Source organism: Sander vitreus, chromosome 13 (assembly GCF_031162955.1).
Source record: "Sander vitreus isolate 19-12246 chromosome 13, sanVit1, whole genome shotgun sequence".
Taxonomy (NCBI): domain Eukaryota; kingdom Metazoa; phylum Chordata; class Actinopteri; order Perciformes; family Percidae; genus Sander; species Sander vitreus.
In genome coordinates, this window is record NC_135867.1 from 16,266,882 (window position 1) to 16,282,556 (window position 15,675).

The window sequence follows — 15,675 nt, forward strand, 5'->3', positions numbered from 1 at the left end:
GAGACAGAAAGAAAGAGAGACATACCACAGACACTTGATTACTGCGTCTTATAAACCAGGACCCTCTATTGTTACTGTAACCACCTCCAGAATGAACAACAGACCGCCAGTAGTTCATCACAACAGCCGACCTGCAGGTTATACCGACAGCCCCAGGGCTCGGAGCCGTGATAACCTTCTGATGTACGATGACTTTGGAGAGGAAAACTGTTGCTCTGGACGATGCCTCAGGTGAGTCTTTTACTTACATCCCCTACTAAGCCAGATGTGCATGTAGTGGGCATGTGTGTTTTTGTGTTCACCTTTATCTGCAGGTTTTGTTAAAATAATAGTAGAATTATGGATAACATTTTGTATTTTTTTTAAAACAATATTTATTTAAACAGTATCTTTTTTTCTTCTTTGATTATAATGCCTACTGACAAACTGATAAAGAGGCATTACATTAGGCAATGAAATGCCTAAAGAGTTAGTGACAGTGTACAGTTATTATATTATACACGGTAACTAAAAACAAGTTGATGGAGGACAAAATTACATTTTTAATGTTGGTGATGTTACACAGTATCCAATAATAGTCCTTCAAATTCTTTGAGGATACTATTAAAGCATGTTTAAGGGGTCACTGTATGAGACATCTGAACGCAGCAAAATGAGCCAGTATCAGATAATTATTTATATGAAAAAGATGTTATTTTAATTAAACTGATGCTAGTGCTATACTTACTTTACTTGCAGTTACCTGGAAAAGGAGATTTCTGTCAGTCAATACTGTAAATGGTCCATCAGCATAATGTCATTAGGATTCCTAGATGTGATGTGATCTCCCTCCACTGTCTTCCCAAATATTACAGCACAGTAGAACTGTTTTTGTAGCTTTTGTACATGGATGCAAAATCAGGCTTCAACACACAACATTTCCATTTAAACTTGTACACTTTACCTCTATTGGTATCTATTTTTAGATTTTTACCCAAACATGGTTTGTTACAGGGGTTGGATTGCAGGTTGTTACAGGGAAGTTAAGATTGCAGTTTCTATAGAGTAATGTTTAAAATCTAAACTGGGAAATCTGTATTTAATACTACAACAGTGTAAAGTCCTTGTTTGACTTTGACTTTCTGTCAGAAATCAGAGTATTCAACATTTCAAATTTAGGTATTTTCTTGTCAAGTAGTAAATATTCCCAAGCTATACCAAATAAAAGCTTGCAGCAGATCACTTGGGATGCTTTTACAGTAATGCTCTTGCTGTTTGTTCTGGTTTTACCACCACATATGACAGCATCTTAAGCCACTAAAAAGAAAATATTTGGTTGTAGAATGTGAAATTGAGGTACAACAAACTGAGAACAAGTGTGGATTCCAAAAGATTGTATGTGTGTGTATATAAGTGACCATATGGACAATATATAGTACTTTGTTTATGTCTCCTGACTCTCTGGCAGCCACAGCAGCTCTGAGAGACAGCTCATGGCTCCTCTCAGTGCTGTTAAACGACGCCAGGCTCTTCGTGGTCCAGCCTACATGTTCTCTGCTCCCTCAATCAGCCCGTCAGAGGTCGAGCAGCGTTTCCTGGAGGCAGCTGAATACGGCAACATACCAGAGGTGCGGCGTATGCTGCTCCATGTGCCCGACTTGAACGTCAACGCTGTGGACTACATGGGCCAGAATGCATTGCAGCTGGCTGTAGCCAACGAACATCTGGAGGTGACGGAGCTGCTGCTGGGGAGGGCAGATTTGGCCAGAGTGGGTGACGCCCTCCTGTTAGCCATCAGTAAGATGCATCTGTGTGTATACTAAGGCCAAACATACATTAAAGGGTTAATTATACATGGCAGGAAGCTGATGTGCAGTGCTCCCTTACTATCACCTAACTTATCACTGATTGTGCAACATGCCTTACAGTTTTAATTCAATTTATGATTCCACCAAATATCATAAAGCCTAAAGACACCATGTCAATCCAGAGCATTATGGGAGTTAGTGGTAATCAAAATAAAGGTTAATAAAGTCAAAATTGAGGGAACTGTGACACAGAAAATAGTTCTTAGTTTGGCCACAAAGTAGCTTACTGTAATAGAGTCAATTTATGTTAGGCTACCTAAACAAAATGCTGGACTTTGGCTTTGTTACCAGCTACCTAAATAATCAACATGCTAATTTAGCCAAACCAACTACTTGACCATACCATGGCTTTAGCTTCTGACATCAACAGATTTTCCTATGGACTTAGTTAAGCATTAGTTTTAAGTTTTTTTGTGATCCAACCAAACCTTCTCCACACCTGGTTTAGAGAGGGATAGTTTTAATATAATTTGTATGAGGCTGAATAAATCCAATATAAACAAGATCGACTTAAAAATCAGCTTCCAGACTAGCAAAGCAAAAATCACATTGCATGAGTACAAACATGCTCACTTTAATTCTTCAAAAGAAAGTATTCGGTTAAACTCAATTTCCTTTACAATAACATTTAAATTACAAGAAGTGTTTCAAAAAGACAGGGCTGACCAGATACAGATTAGCAAGCTAACAAACTACACATACATGCACAACATCTACAAATATTTCTCAGTTGTAAAGCATAGTTCCTAAACAGCACAGAAGTTAACATTATATATCCTATTTTACTGTTGAGCCACTCAGGCTGAATTGTTAGAAACATAAACCTCCAGTTTATTTGGTTGTAAGGTGATGGTGAGCAACATGAGTTTGGTGAGTTTGCTCTTTGCCACTATATGATTTTATTACTGTAAGCACCACTTTTGGGAAGGTAAAGCTTTAAGGTTGTTACTTTATGGTTATATAAAGTCATCACAACAAAAAAAAAATTATCTTGTTAAATATCTTAACACCAAAAAATTAGCAACAATACCTTATTTTTACTATGAACAGTACTGAGGTCAACGAACAACTGCTTTGTTCTGTGTTTGTGTGTGTGTGTGTGTGTATGTGTGTGTGTGTGTATGTGTGATAGGTAAAGGTTATGTCCGTATCACAGAGGCCCTCTTATGCCACCCAGCGTTTAGAGATGCCCATCGTCTGACAGCGAGCCCTGCTCAAGCCGACATGTTGGATGACTTTTACGCTTACGATGAGGATGGGACAAGGTAAGGCAGTTACAGTGGATCATTAAAAATGTTGTGCCCTCTGACAGCAGTGTAACAGCAGCACTGGTGCAATAAATATCTAAAATTCCTGACACGTGGGGCCTCCCGGATGCCCCTCACTGTTTAAAGGGCTGTTTTGTGATTGTTGCATGCAACAGAGTCAGCGACTTACGTCCATTGACTTCCTGAAGTCTTCACTGGTTGCCTGGCAAAAATAAATAGTTTGACACATAACCATAAAACAGTAAATTGTTGTTTTTACACTTTGGTTTTGGTACAGTTTAAACTAATGGCATTTAACCTATTAATTAGTGAGCTTCTTAGAGGCCCCCCTCAATTATTTGTGCTAAGCTAAGTTAGCCAGCTAATGGTAGTTTAGTATTTACTGCACAGAAATGAGAGTGATATCTATCCCTCACCAAATAAGTAATTTTTTGTATTTTCCAACATTTTGAACTTTTCCTTTTCCTTTTACAAACACATACACAGACATTCGATCTTAGTAATAAAAAAAAGTTACCAAAAGGAGGAGGTTGAAGTGGTGGAGGGAGCTGTGGTAGCAAACAGCATTGTCATAAGGGTACACCTGCATGTATATGATTGGACATTATTAGTCAGCTGGTGGCCAAACAGCTGGTGAATGAGCAAGTGGTGGTGAAGCATGAATACAAACAGCTGATGCTAATTAGCTGAAGCAACACGATCTATGTAAATGTATATAATCTTTATGTTTGTGTTTGTGTACGCTCCCACAGGTTCTCTCACGATGTTACTCCCGTAATCCTTGCAGCGCACTGCCAGGAGTACGAGATAGTTCACACCCTCCTGAGTAAAGGAGCTCGCATCGATCCTCCTCATGATTACTTCTGTGGCTGTGACTCCTGTAACTACCAGCAGCAGTTTGACTCCTTCAGCCACTCGCGATCAAGGATCAATGCCTACAGAGGACTCGCTAGTCCTGCTTACCTCTCCCTGTCCAATGAGGACCCAGTGCTGGCTGCCCTGGAGCTTAGCAATGAGCTGGCCATGCTGGCTAATATTGAGAAGGAATTTAAGGTACAAATGTTATTAAAGATCCTGCAGAATCATCACCACACTCAGTTTATGTAATCACTGTGCACATGATCCTGTCAGTGCTACTGTAAACGTGCCCTGAAAACCAGCTCATCGTCAAGTAGGCTACACAAAAACTATATTTACCATGATGTCGGTGCCAACTAGCTGGCGGTAAAAGCTGCCAATAAACACAAGAACATTTTATGAGCCCTGAGAGAGAGAGGAAGCAGAAACAGAATGGGGTCTTGATCTTGTCACTGTTGACATTGTTGGTCTGACACACACATACAAGAACTATAATTAATACTGGCCTTACAGTAAGATAGTATACTACAGGTACTGTACAAGAAATACATGTGACAATCCAAATGCACTGCTCACACAAATAATTCATGTAGCATTGGTATAAAGGCAATATTAGGTCTCACTATAATAACTGTAATTAAGTTTTGAGGTCTGCAAACTTTTCCAGCGCTGTTATCAGGGACATATCACTATCAATTTAAATTTGAAATCTTGGTATAGTTATATGAGTGAATGTGACTATAGCCAAAATGACTGGCAGCCTCTATCTTACACCAGTATTGGTGCTATTGCTTCTTAAAGTGATGACCACATTTCCCCTAAAACCTAGAAACAATTCCCCACAAAATAATGGCATCTATGGATTTTTGTGTATGTAATGTGTTTAATTAAGGTTAAAGTGCAAATAAAATAGTGACAAATGACAAATTCTGTTTTCCTCATTGTGTTCATAGAACGACTACTGCTGTCTGTCGAGCCAGTGTAAGAACTATGTGGTGGGCCTTCTGGATCTGTGTCGCAGCACGGAGGAGGTGGATGCCATACTGAGCGGAGAAACTGACTCTGAAGACAGTTATGATCTACCAGGGCGCCCCTCCCTCACACGGCTCAAATTAGCCATCAAATACGAACTCAAAAAGGTCAGTTTGCTCACAAACCAGTGATGACACAGAGGCAAGAAAAAGCCAATGTTTATCCGTCATACAAGGAATATTAACCATCATGTTTATATTGTTTTCCAACCTTCTGACTAGCTATTTATTTTACATCTTGTAATTAAAACTTTAAAAATCACAGTGAACATTTTATCACTTTTTTCTTCTTCGTCAAAGTTATGTAGTAATGCAGCTGTGGCAACGAATAAAAACTCTACATTCCTGATGAATTCAAGCAGACCCTGAGATTTAAGGTGTGAGTCTGCTGTCGGAAAAGCAGCGATTTCACTCTGTTACGAAGCTATCTCAGAAGACAAGCTATAAGAGTGCATTACAGTAATGTAGTCGCAGGGATGATGTGTATTTGTCATATTCTTGAATTAAAAAATGGAACAGTGTGGCAGCTAAGCAGTCTTGGTGTTGCAACATCTTTGAATGTATAAAAATTTTTTAAAAAGGGGTTCAGCTCTCAGCTATATCAATGAAGTTAATAAACTTTATAAAAAATGAAAGTGATTTCTATGGCTAAGAAAACAGACACACTTGAACCAAATATGTTAATATAATATATTATATATATTATATATAATAATATATAATATATACTGTATATTAATAATTTTCAAATCAACCTGCACATTGATTTGATAATTGAGAAACTTTAATTTCTACATTTGTTATTATTATTTCCTTAAATCAGTTATTGAGTCATTTATTTACTATAATGGCCGCTTTGGTCCTTCATACGCAAAAGCACATGTCACAGACAGGCAGGTAGGAAAAAAGTTTACTCAGTTCAAAAAAGCAGACGATCTGGCATAGAGAGAGTGGAGATTGAGACTTGAGAGAGTGGTTTGAAACCGCTGTCCTGTTCTCTCATCCTCTCACCACCCTTTATATTCCTGTAATGTATTTTCCCCTTACAGTTTGTGGCTCATCCGAACTGCCAGCAGCAGCTGCTGAGTATCTGGTATGAGAATATGCCCGGCCTGAGACAACAAACCACTGCTGTCAAACTGCTGGTGGTGCTGGCGGTGGCTATAGGACTGCCTGGACTGGCTGTGGCCTACTGGATTGCTCCGTGCAGCAGAGTATGTAACCTTTATGCTCACAAATGTCACTCACATGACTTCCCAAATACTATACATGTAATTCCCTGCAGGGCATTTTCTTTTATCCTCCTGTCGTTTTATCTCTCTCGCTCAGATGGGGAAAGTGATGCGTAGCCCCTTCATGAAGTTTGTCGCTCATGCCTCGTCCTTCACAATTTTTCTGGGTCTTTTGATCCTGAATGCTGCCGACCGTTTCGCAGGCACCATCCTTTTGCCAAACATGACCCACCATCATCTCCCAGAAGGTGTCAACCTAAACTCTGACCCGCTGCTGCTCTACCGCATGACCACGACACCCTTCACATGGATGGAGATCTTCATCATTTCATGGGTCATAGGTGAGCATTAGACGATCACGATGGAGGAAAATTGTCCCATGTGCCTGTGTATTAAATGATGCGACCTGTGCCGCTGCAGGTATGATCTGGGCTGAGGTGAAGGAGATCTGGAGTCTAGGGCCTGGGGAGTACCTGATGGAACCGTGGAACTTCCTGGATTTTGGGATGCTGGCGATCTTCCTCGCCTCCTTCAGCTGCCGCTTCTCCACTCTAAGACATGCTGACTTAGCCCAGACCTATGTACACACACACTACACGACACTGATTAATGTCACACTTCCTCCTGAGATACACTACTTCACACTGGGTGAGCAAGCTCACACCTGCACAGACTAACACATGGCCACACTTCAAATACCATAATGTATAAACAGTTCCAGTAAATTAGCATGAGGTGGTACATATAAGAGCATATATTCTGCTGAGATGACTCCTGTTTGTTTTGGACACCAGTAGTCTGCCTGAATTTCCCTGTTTTTATTGGGAACAGGATAAAACAGACCCATTAACCCATTGACAGACCCCATTTTAGACTAATCACATTTACAAAAATAGCTTGGCAATTTTTGGCATGTGACTCCTTAAAATACACATAGTCTTGTGTAGACTTGTAATCTCTCAGTCATAGATTGCACATGTTTATTTAATCATGGTTGGAGGTTAGAAGAGGTATAACTATCCAACATTTCACAATATAAGCAAAGATTTGAGAAATGTCCCCCAAAAGACTTTTTCATTCCTATATTCATAATAAGTTGTGTTCCAGTGGCTTTGTTGCATACATTCTTTATGAAATGGCTACTGTGGTGTCCTAATGTACCCAGTTTAATAAACTTGAAGTACTGTACAAAGTTTACTGACTGATTCACACTCTATTTTTGCAGCACGAATCTACTGGTTGCCGTCAGATCCCCAGCTGGTATCGGAGGGCCTCTATGCGGTGGCAGTGGTGCTGAGCTTCTCTCGGATCGCGTACATCCTCCCAGCCAACGAGAGCTTCGGTCCACTGCAGATCTCTCTAGGAAGGACTGTCAAGGACATCTTCAAGTTCATGGTCATCTTTATCTTGGTCTTTCTGGCGTTCATGATTGGCATGTTCAACCTGTACTCTTATTACCTGGGGGCGAAGCAGAATGACGCATTCACCACGTGAGAGACACCCACATTTGTTTGAACATGCTTTTAGAATTTCTTTTGGCTTTTTTGAAAACATGGATGTTATAAAAGCATAATTCACATTCTAATAATCACTTATAATAGAGTATCTTTAATTAAATCCACTGACAAAGATACTTCAAAAGAGTGCCCAACATTTTCTGGCTTGTCACCCTTTAATATGGGACTCCTTATGTTAGGTTATGGCTTTAGTGCGGACACAAGATATCAGCAGTGCAACCAAAACATTATTTTCCTTTTCAGATTATTTTATTCATAGCATTTTTTAGAAGCTGGAAGAGGAAGAATTATGTCTTGTATTTCAAAATAAAAGCAAAACTACAGAAAATTCAGGAATAAATAAAATAAAATAGAGATTGTCAGATTTTTATCTTTCTTTTCCCTTTAATTAGATTGTGACCCTTCAGATTTATCTTGGGATCGTACCGACTGGTTGGGAATCACTTCTTTACAAATGCTTGCCACTGCATTTTCACACAGTTATAAAAAAGGGAAATAAATATGATATGCTTTTATTCTTGTACACACAGTAGAAAAATGACCTAGAATCTCCTATTTTTCTGTTGCTTTCACACAGAGCATTTTTAACATCTTCATTCAGATGATTAATGGTTTGTTGGAATTCAAAAATAACTTTTCTCTCATCTCCCTCCATTTCTTTCTCTGTGCATGCATCTAGCCTGGAGGAGAGCTTCAAGACGTTGTTCTGGGCTATATTTGGACTGTCTGAGGTCAAGTCTGTCGTGATCAATAACGGACACAAATTCATTGAGAACATTGGTTACGTGCTGTACGGGGTTTACAACGTTACCATGGTGATAGTGCTGCTCAACATGCTCATTGCCATGATTAATAGTTCCTTCCAGGAGATTGAGGTTCGTCATCAAAAACTAAATCATCATGTGCTTCAGATACAAGCTCACAAATATTGACAGTGCACTGTTATCCCAAATTAGTTTACTTTACTAGAAATTTGCGTAGAAACCCATTGCCTTAAACCGTTTAAGTTTTTACAAAAGGTGCAACTTAAAGGTCCAATATGTAATATATTTACTGTAATAAATCCAAAAATGACCCCAATGCGTCATCATATATTAAGGAAACGTGCTAAGTTGAAATACTATCTTTTCTGACAATAATGCTAATGCCAGTATTTTCTTCTTTTGAAATTTCCATTCAGTGACGGAATTTCTGTTTGTGTTTTGGTATCAACTTCCCAGTTTGACAGCCAGGCCGGGTTGCCAGATATACCTGTAAAAACATAAGCCCAGCGCGCTACAGCTGTAAGGTTAGTACAGCCATGAAAGCAGCAAACAAACGAACAGGATCAACAGAGATAGATTCACCCGACCTAAAAAACTAGCTAACAAAAGCTAGCTAAACATAGCTAACAAACCCCGGGTAAATATTGGAGATGTATTTGAAAGATGGAGACAGTTTAGAGCCCAGAAGGACGCAGAGTTGGCTAATTTCCGCCTGAACAGGTAGCTAAGCATTAGCTTCAGGCTAATTTATCACGGCTACAAGGGACAGGCATTTTATGTCATTTCAACATTCGTGTACTCACATTGAATTATATAGAGTACCATAGTTGGTTACTCGCAAAAACAATTGAGACACAGCCAGTAAAGTGATCCCTAATGGCCCTGGCTAACGCCGCCCATGCAAGCAGCCACGGCTGTTTACAACGTTTAGCCTGTTCAGCGGCCGTAGCCGACAACGGTGAGTTATTTTAAGCCAAGAGAGGGGGGCTGGGAGGGCCGTGAGTTTACAGTGTGTTTAGTGATTGTTGCTGTAATTCTAAGCCAATAAAGTGTGTTCAGTCAGGTGGAGAGGACGGCAAGGTAGTGTTATTTCTAGCGGAGAGGATGGCGACGTTGTTGGGTTTTTAGCAGTTCCTACCGTAATTCTAAGTCGAAAGAGTGTGTTAGCTACTCCGCTGTGAAGTAATGTCTGGCTATGTGAGACAAGCGTTTAGCAACATTGTTGTGGATTCTGCGGTCAGCCTGGCAACCAACGTGAACTTTGAGTCTAGGGAGGAGGGGGCGGGGGAGACGACTCTCTCCAGTATTTTGAATTTGTACTGCAGTAACTATTTTAAACACTAGCAGTAAGTATTACATATTGCACCTTTAACAGGTCAAGCTGTATTAACACTGAGCGGTATTAAGTTGATGCACTAGACAAATCAAGTTTACATTAGTAGTCATTACTAAAAAGCATTAGTAAACATAAATAATTTTTTTCTGAAATCAAAATAATGTTAAAGCTTTAGTGCGTAACTTTTCTATAATAATGAACGTCCGTTACATTCAAGCCATTGACAAATGAGTTGATACAAAGCTAATTAAGACTATTGGCTCCACAAAACTCTGTATTTCTCAGTTCGGCTATGTGCAGAAACTAGTGTCAATCGAGTGAAGATAACTACCTCTTCTGAAGAGTCCATCATGTTTTTTTAATCCTCCTTGGCTACTAGCAACTGCGTGGAGGAGGGGTGGGGGTGGTGCGCGATCACAGAAGGCTTGTATCATGTGGATGCGCTGACAGTTTTGAACGTTTTGAAGAAATACTATTGAAGAATTCCTCATGGGGGAGACAGAAACTACGCACTATAGCTTTGGACATGCAAAGAAACATGACAAATATAAAACATTAAACTACTTGTAATAATATTTCCCTTTTAATGTTAATTTTTCTTCATGTTAGTATGATATTATAAACAATGTCTTCAAGACATTCGTTCCAAAAAATCTGAAATAAAGACAAAATACATTAAGATTGTATTTTCCCAATGTGTTTAACTGAGTTAATCGTTTCATTCAAGAGACAGGGGTACTGACCTCCAATCTGCGAATGTAAAGATAAATTACTTTGCACTGCCCAGACCTCATCAGTCCCCACCCGGGTCTCGGTCATGGTGCAGCAATAAATGTAGATAAACGTACACTAAATCAACCATACAAAACTAAAACCCAGATAACATAAATGCACATTAAAAGAACATTAATAAAACACACTTTAACTAGGACAGAAACCGTTCAGAACATTTTTTTTTTTCCCCATGAGCTTTTGCATCATTTTAGTGCAGAAAGTTCAAATGACCCCACCCCCCATACAGAAACTTAACATCCTTAGTTATCTCTGCTTAATATGATCTGTGCACTGCATACTTAAGCTGATTATTACAAACAACTAATGTGATTTAGTAATGAATATGTTTTTAAGTAGTTCATAAGTAGTGACCACTAAAAAGTTTAATTACAAATAAATCTGGGTTTACAGTGTACATATTTGGCACATATTCTTATGGGTATACCACAATACTATGCTATAAAAAGAAAGAAAAAAGAAAAATTTGATTTGCAACCAAACATTTTAAAAAGCATTAACTGCCTTTGCCAATTAAAATAAATAGCCAATTTAAATGTATAAGATAAAAAATGTAAAAAAATGATAAAGAATGTTTTTGGTGAGATTTTGTACATAGAATAGGGTCCATGTTTACATGTGATTCATAATTAGAGTACATACCTTAACCTACATCTGAAATCTTAAATCTTAATGCAGACCTACTGAACAAGCCTAAACTAGAATATTGCGGTATACCCATAAGAATATGTGCCAAATATGTACACTGTTAACCCAGATTTATTTGTAATTAAACTTTTTAGTGGTCACTACTTATTCTTTCATGTTTTGTTAAAAAACATATTCATTACTAAATCACATTAGTTGTTCTCCTCCTCAAAGTAGGAGAACCAAAGTTTCACCCGAGCATTTCCCACAATGTCAAGCTATTCCCTTCAAACTCAAGTAGCTATGGTCGTGTGTTTTACTCTTTTCAACCTGTTTGGTTCTTTCCTTTCTTCATTTTGCTTCCCCCTTTTCTTTAGGATGATGCTGATGTTGAGTGGAAGTTTGCTCGGGCGAAACTTTGGTTCTCCTACTTTGAGGAGGGAAGGACGCTCCCTGTGCCCTTTAACCTGGTCCCCAGTCCAAAATCTATGCTGGGACTGGTTACAGCTATCAAGTCCCTGCTCCTGCAGTATGTGGCAAGACACAATGAGGAGAAGACTGAGACACAGCTCAACCAGGTACCACACAATATGGACATGTGTAAAGGCAGAGCCTGAGCACCTCCCAGTGGTTTTACTGCTGCACCACAGGCTCCACCCTGTAGACAAGTTTATTAAAAAAAAAAAATCACAATTCTGTTCAATAAAGTTAATTTCATTATAATTTCCCAGCTTGGAGTAGGCAAAAATTCAGGATTTGGTGCTTCCATCAGCTCATCCAGATATCAGGTATGCACTTTTGTGTTTCAATTTCAGACAAAAACATAATTTTTACTCCACATTTATGCAAGTAGTTTCTAGTTTTGTCTGCAGAAGTACATTTTATATACAAAAGACTACCCTATAACTACTATAACTATCCAGCAGTAAACTACACTGTTGCATTTCCAAAAATACTTCTCACGTTAATACAGTAATACAATAATTTTCTGAAAGAATTAGTACTTCTGGATCTTAAACCTTTTTATATAAATAAAATATATGTATTAAATATGAAATATTTGAATGTGGGACTATTTTACATCTAGCTTTGTCCAGTTATAGTATTGTTAATTCTACCCGTATAGATTTTGAGCACTTTTTCCATCTCTGGTTGCAGATGATCATGAAGCGTCTGATAAAGCGCTACATCATCAAAGCCCAAGCAGACAAAGAGAGTGACGAGATCACTGAAGGTAAAATCAACACAATGAGGCTGAAACTGAACTTAACTCGTTTAAATTGTTATATTCAATTTGGAAATAAAGCTACTCTTGTCACAGTATTTTTTCTCAGAATTTCTTTTTTTTTTCCATTTTGAAATTAAAACTTTACATTTATGCCTTTGTGTGTGTGTGTGTGTGTGTGTGTGTGTGTGTGTTTTTCTTCAGGTGAGTTAAAAGAGATTAAGCAGGACATCTCCAGTCTGCGATATGAGCTGCTGGAGGAGAAATCACAGAACTTGGAGACAATGGACGGACTGCTGAGGAGGCTGGGAGAGATCAGCACACCTTCAGCAGCTTCAGTAGCACTACCAGTCTAGTGCCTCTTCTGTATCATTGAAGGTAGATACACTATGATAGTGACAAAACATAGGACTGTATGTATGTGAATATAAAATTAAAATGTAGCTTGCTGATTGCATGATTGTGTCGTTTTTATGTTTATATGGAAACAAAGTACAGTTGTAGGGAGCAGATCTTTTAAAGAGAAGACAACGGGACCATTTTGTTCTCCCTCACCTACCAAAAAGACAACCATCACTATAGAAGAAAACAACATTTACACACATGGATGAAAATGTTAAAACATTTAGTGGTACAGTATGAGTATATACAGTAGAATTTGCAGATTGCCTTTTCCTGCAATTGAAAGTACAAGAAAAAGCCTGTACCTTGCCAAAAATAATATACAGTGCTTACCCTCATATTTGTAATATAAATAATGATTTGTTTTGCACAGTGGCATATGGTAGAACAAAGATATCTTGGTGAAAACTGTGGTGAACTCAAAAAAACATCTTTTTGTTTGGAGGAAAATGCATAATATGCATAATAAAAACACAAAATAATAAGAAACATAAACTGAATCTACAAATACAAGTATTTGTCTTTTATTTAGACAGTATGAAGGAAGGTGTTATTGCAGGCTTCAGTCTTAATCCACTAGTTCATTGTGTTGCAGGCACAGAGGTGTGAACATTTAATCTCTGGCCACAGTTATAACATTAATATGATAATTTACACATAAATTATGAAAATTGATTGAAAAATACTGTTTGTAACTTAGACACATTTCATATGTTTACCGTTGAACCTAACATAAAAGACGAGCTGATAACGCCGATTAAGTGACGCCGTCATGTATGAATGGAGGAAAAATCAGACAATACATACAGATTTTAACATCTACTATATTATAAACTGGTTAATAACAACTAACATGGTTCACATATAGTAGTCAGATATACTGTACATACAGTACGTGCATCAGTCATATCAAACCCCAGTAGTTTAATGATAACAGTCACAGTTACATGATGAATATATTATATCTTTGCTTAGCAGCACAGAGTATTACTGTATGCATTGTAGATACCTAAAGTATAAGTTAGATCTTTGTGTTATTGGATGATGTGGGGATGACATCATCGGGTCTGTCACATGTATGTGATGTAGTTGTCAGGTATGAGGCCTGTTCTGCCGTTGTACGTTGCCTGAAGCCAACCTGGTTCCACAGACGGGTACACTGCAGACACAAGCAACTCAAGTCAGCAAGTCCTTTATGTATAAAACAATCCTTTTTTTTTACCTTATGTAATGACTCACATAGGCATCCATAATCCAAACCCATACGCAACCTCTAAGCAAATGTTAGACTTAATTGAGTTTGCTGCTGGTTGTGTTCGCATATCGCAGATGTACAGTGATCTGTACACTCCCAAAATAACAACCCACTTTAACAGTAAACTGCAAGTGTCCCACTGCTGCATCATTAACATAAAGACATGTTGAGCAGCCAAGCATCACTCAGACCCATATACATTTATATTAAGTTCTAGCCTAGATCACAGTGTTTCTAAACATGAAAATTATCTCACAAAGTTCTATATTCATATTCATTTTAGTTCTGTTAATCCTTAGAACAAGTCGATTAATCTGTGTTATATTATTAGAAGCAGGTAAAAATGTTCCATCTAAGTAACTTAAGATTTTGAGAGAAACACTGACAGATAAAAAAAACAATCACAATCATCTTGGGCACAGAGCCGCGGTGCCTCTGCAAAATAGCCTCAGGAAGGAACTTGTTTTGGTGGAACATGTGTACGTTCAAAGGTTGTTTTAGTCGTGCAACAGAAAACTCAGATTGGACAGATAGTCTAGCTAGCTCTCTGGATTTACCCTGCAGAGATCTGAGGAGCAGTTAACCATAGTCCTCATATATCCACCGGAGATTAAAATGCCAACACAAAGAAAGCGGAAGGTAACAGACATCCGGCGGAAGTTCTGGCGGCACCGGCAGCAATCCCGGAAGTGAAACTTCATGGATATAGACTACACGGAGAATGAGCTTCAAATTACATTTGAAAAATAAATCAAAACACACTCTTAAAAATGTGGCTTCTGAACAGCGAGTATCCCATTTACACCTGGTATTTAAATGCGTTCTACTAAATACCAGGTGTAACTGCAGAGACCCATGTGTCAGATGTCAGATGTCACTATCCAGATAATGAAGCAGATACAGATCACATTAATATTAGGTTTAAATGGAGCCAAAGATCCCTCAGGCAAATGAAAACTGTAATCTTACCATTTGAGAACAGCGCCCCCTGTGGAAAACTGAGCTCATGGCTGTGCTCTGCCTCACAGGAGTAAAGAGCTTTTGCATCCCTAGTAGAAAAAAATAGAATCAGTTAAAAGAGAGATTTAGGATTTCGAATTAAGGAGGATTATATGTTTTGCTTGTATAGATTTCAGGCTTCAATGACTTGATATGAAGTACTGACAAGTAATAGCTTTCAAGACTAAAAAGGTAGATTCTTAAACAACCCTTAAAATCAACATACCTTCCTGAGGAACATATGTCTAATGCTGAGGAGAATACTGAACTCTCACGCTGCGGTAGTCTGATTGACAATCTGAAACACACAATCACAAATGTTAGCTCTGAGTACATTTCCTGAGATAATCTCCAGTTGTTACCATGAGAGTAAATCACTGTCACTAAAACAGCTAAACCATTTTCTTCTTAAATAATGCAGACAGGAGCCAATCAGAAACAAGTAATCATTCCTGGAATCAGACCAATTAAAAACAACAGTTAAAAGTCGTGGAGAAAAAAAAAGGATCCCTTTGATGTTAA

General features: G+C 38.4%; 2 protein-coding genes across 2 annotated transcripts in view; one reads left to right on the forward strand and one right to left on the reverse strand.

The window, feature by feature from the left end:
- trpc6a (transient receptor potential cation channel, subfamily C, member 6a) overlaps positions 1–15,675 on the forward strand; it is a 20,119-nt gene continuing 4,444 nt past the window's right edge. The window contains exons 1-14 of the mRNA XM_078265587.1: positions 1–231; positions 1,448–1,776; positions 2,980–3,112; positions 3,868–4,168; positions 4,927–5,112; positions 6,054–6,218; positions 6,334–6,577; positions 6,657–6,884; positions 7,462–7,726; positions 8,433–8,628; positions 11,650–11,850; positions 12,004–12,060; positions 12,431–12,506; positions 12,702–12,875. Of these exons, the coding sequence (XP_078121713.1) occupies positions 92–231; positions 1,448–1,776; positions 2,980–3,112; positions 3,868–4,168; positions 4,927–5,112; positions 6,054–6,218; positions 6,334–6,577; positions 6,657–6,884; positions 7,462–7,726; positions 8,433–8,628; positions 11,650–11,850; positions 12,004–12,060; positions 12,431–12,506; positions 12,702–12,853 (2,673 nt within the window). The 5' untranslated portion in view covers positions 1–91 and the 3' untranslated portion in view covers positions 12,854–12,875. The remainder of the gene's footprint in view (positions 232–1,447; positions 1,777–2,979; positions 3,113–3,867; positions 4,169–4,926; positions 5,113–6,053; positions 6,219–6,333; positions 6,578–6,656; positions 6,885–7,461; positions 7,727–8,432; positions 8,629–11,649; positions 11,851–12,003; positions 12,061–12,430; positions 12,507–12,701; positions 12,876–15,675) is intronic.
- arhgap42a (Rho GTPase activating protein 42a) overlaps positions 13,106–15,675 on the reverse strand; it is a 20,590-nt gene continuing 18,020 nt past the window's right edge. Inside the window, exons 22-24 of the mRNA XM_078265586.1 lie at positions 15,380–15,451; positions 15,124–15,203; positions 13,106–14,058 (exon numbers count right to left, since the gene is read on the reverse strand). Coding sequence (XP_078121712.1) covers positions 13,970–14,058; positions 15,124–15,203; positions 15,380–15,451 — 241 coding nt within the window. The 3' untranslated portion in view covers positions 13,106–13,969. The remainder of the gene's footprint in view (positions 14,059–15,123; positions 15,204–15,379; positions 15,452–15,675) is intronic.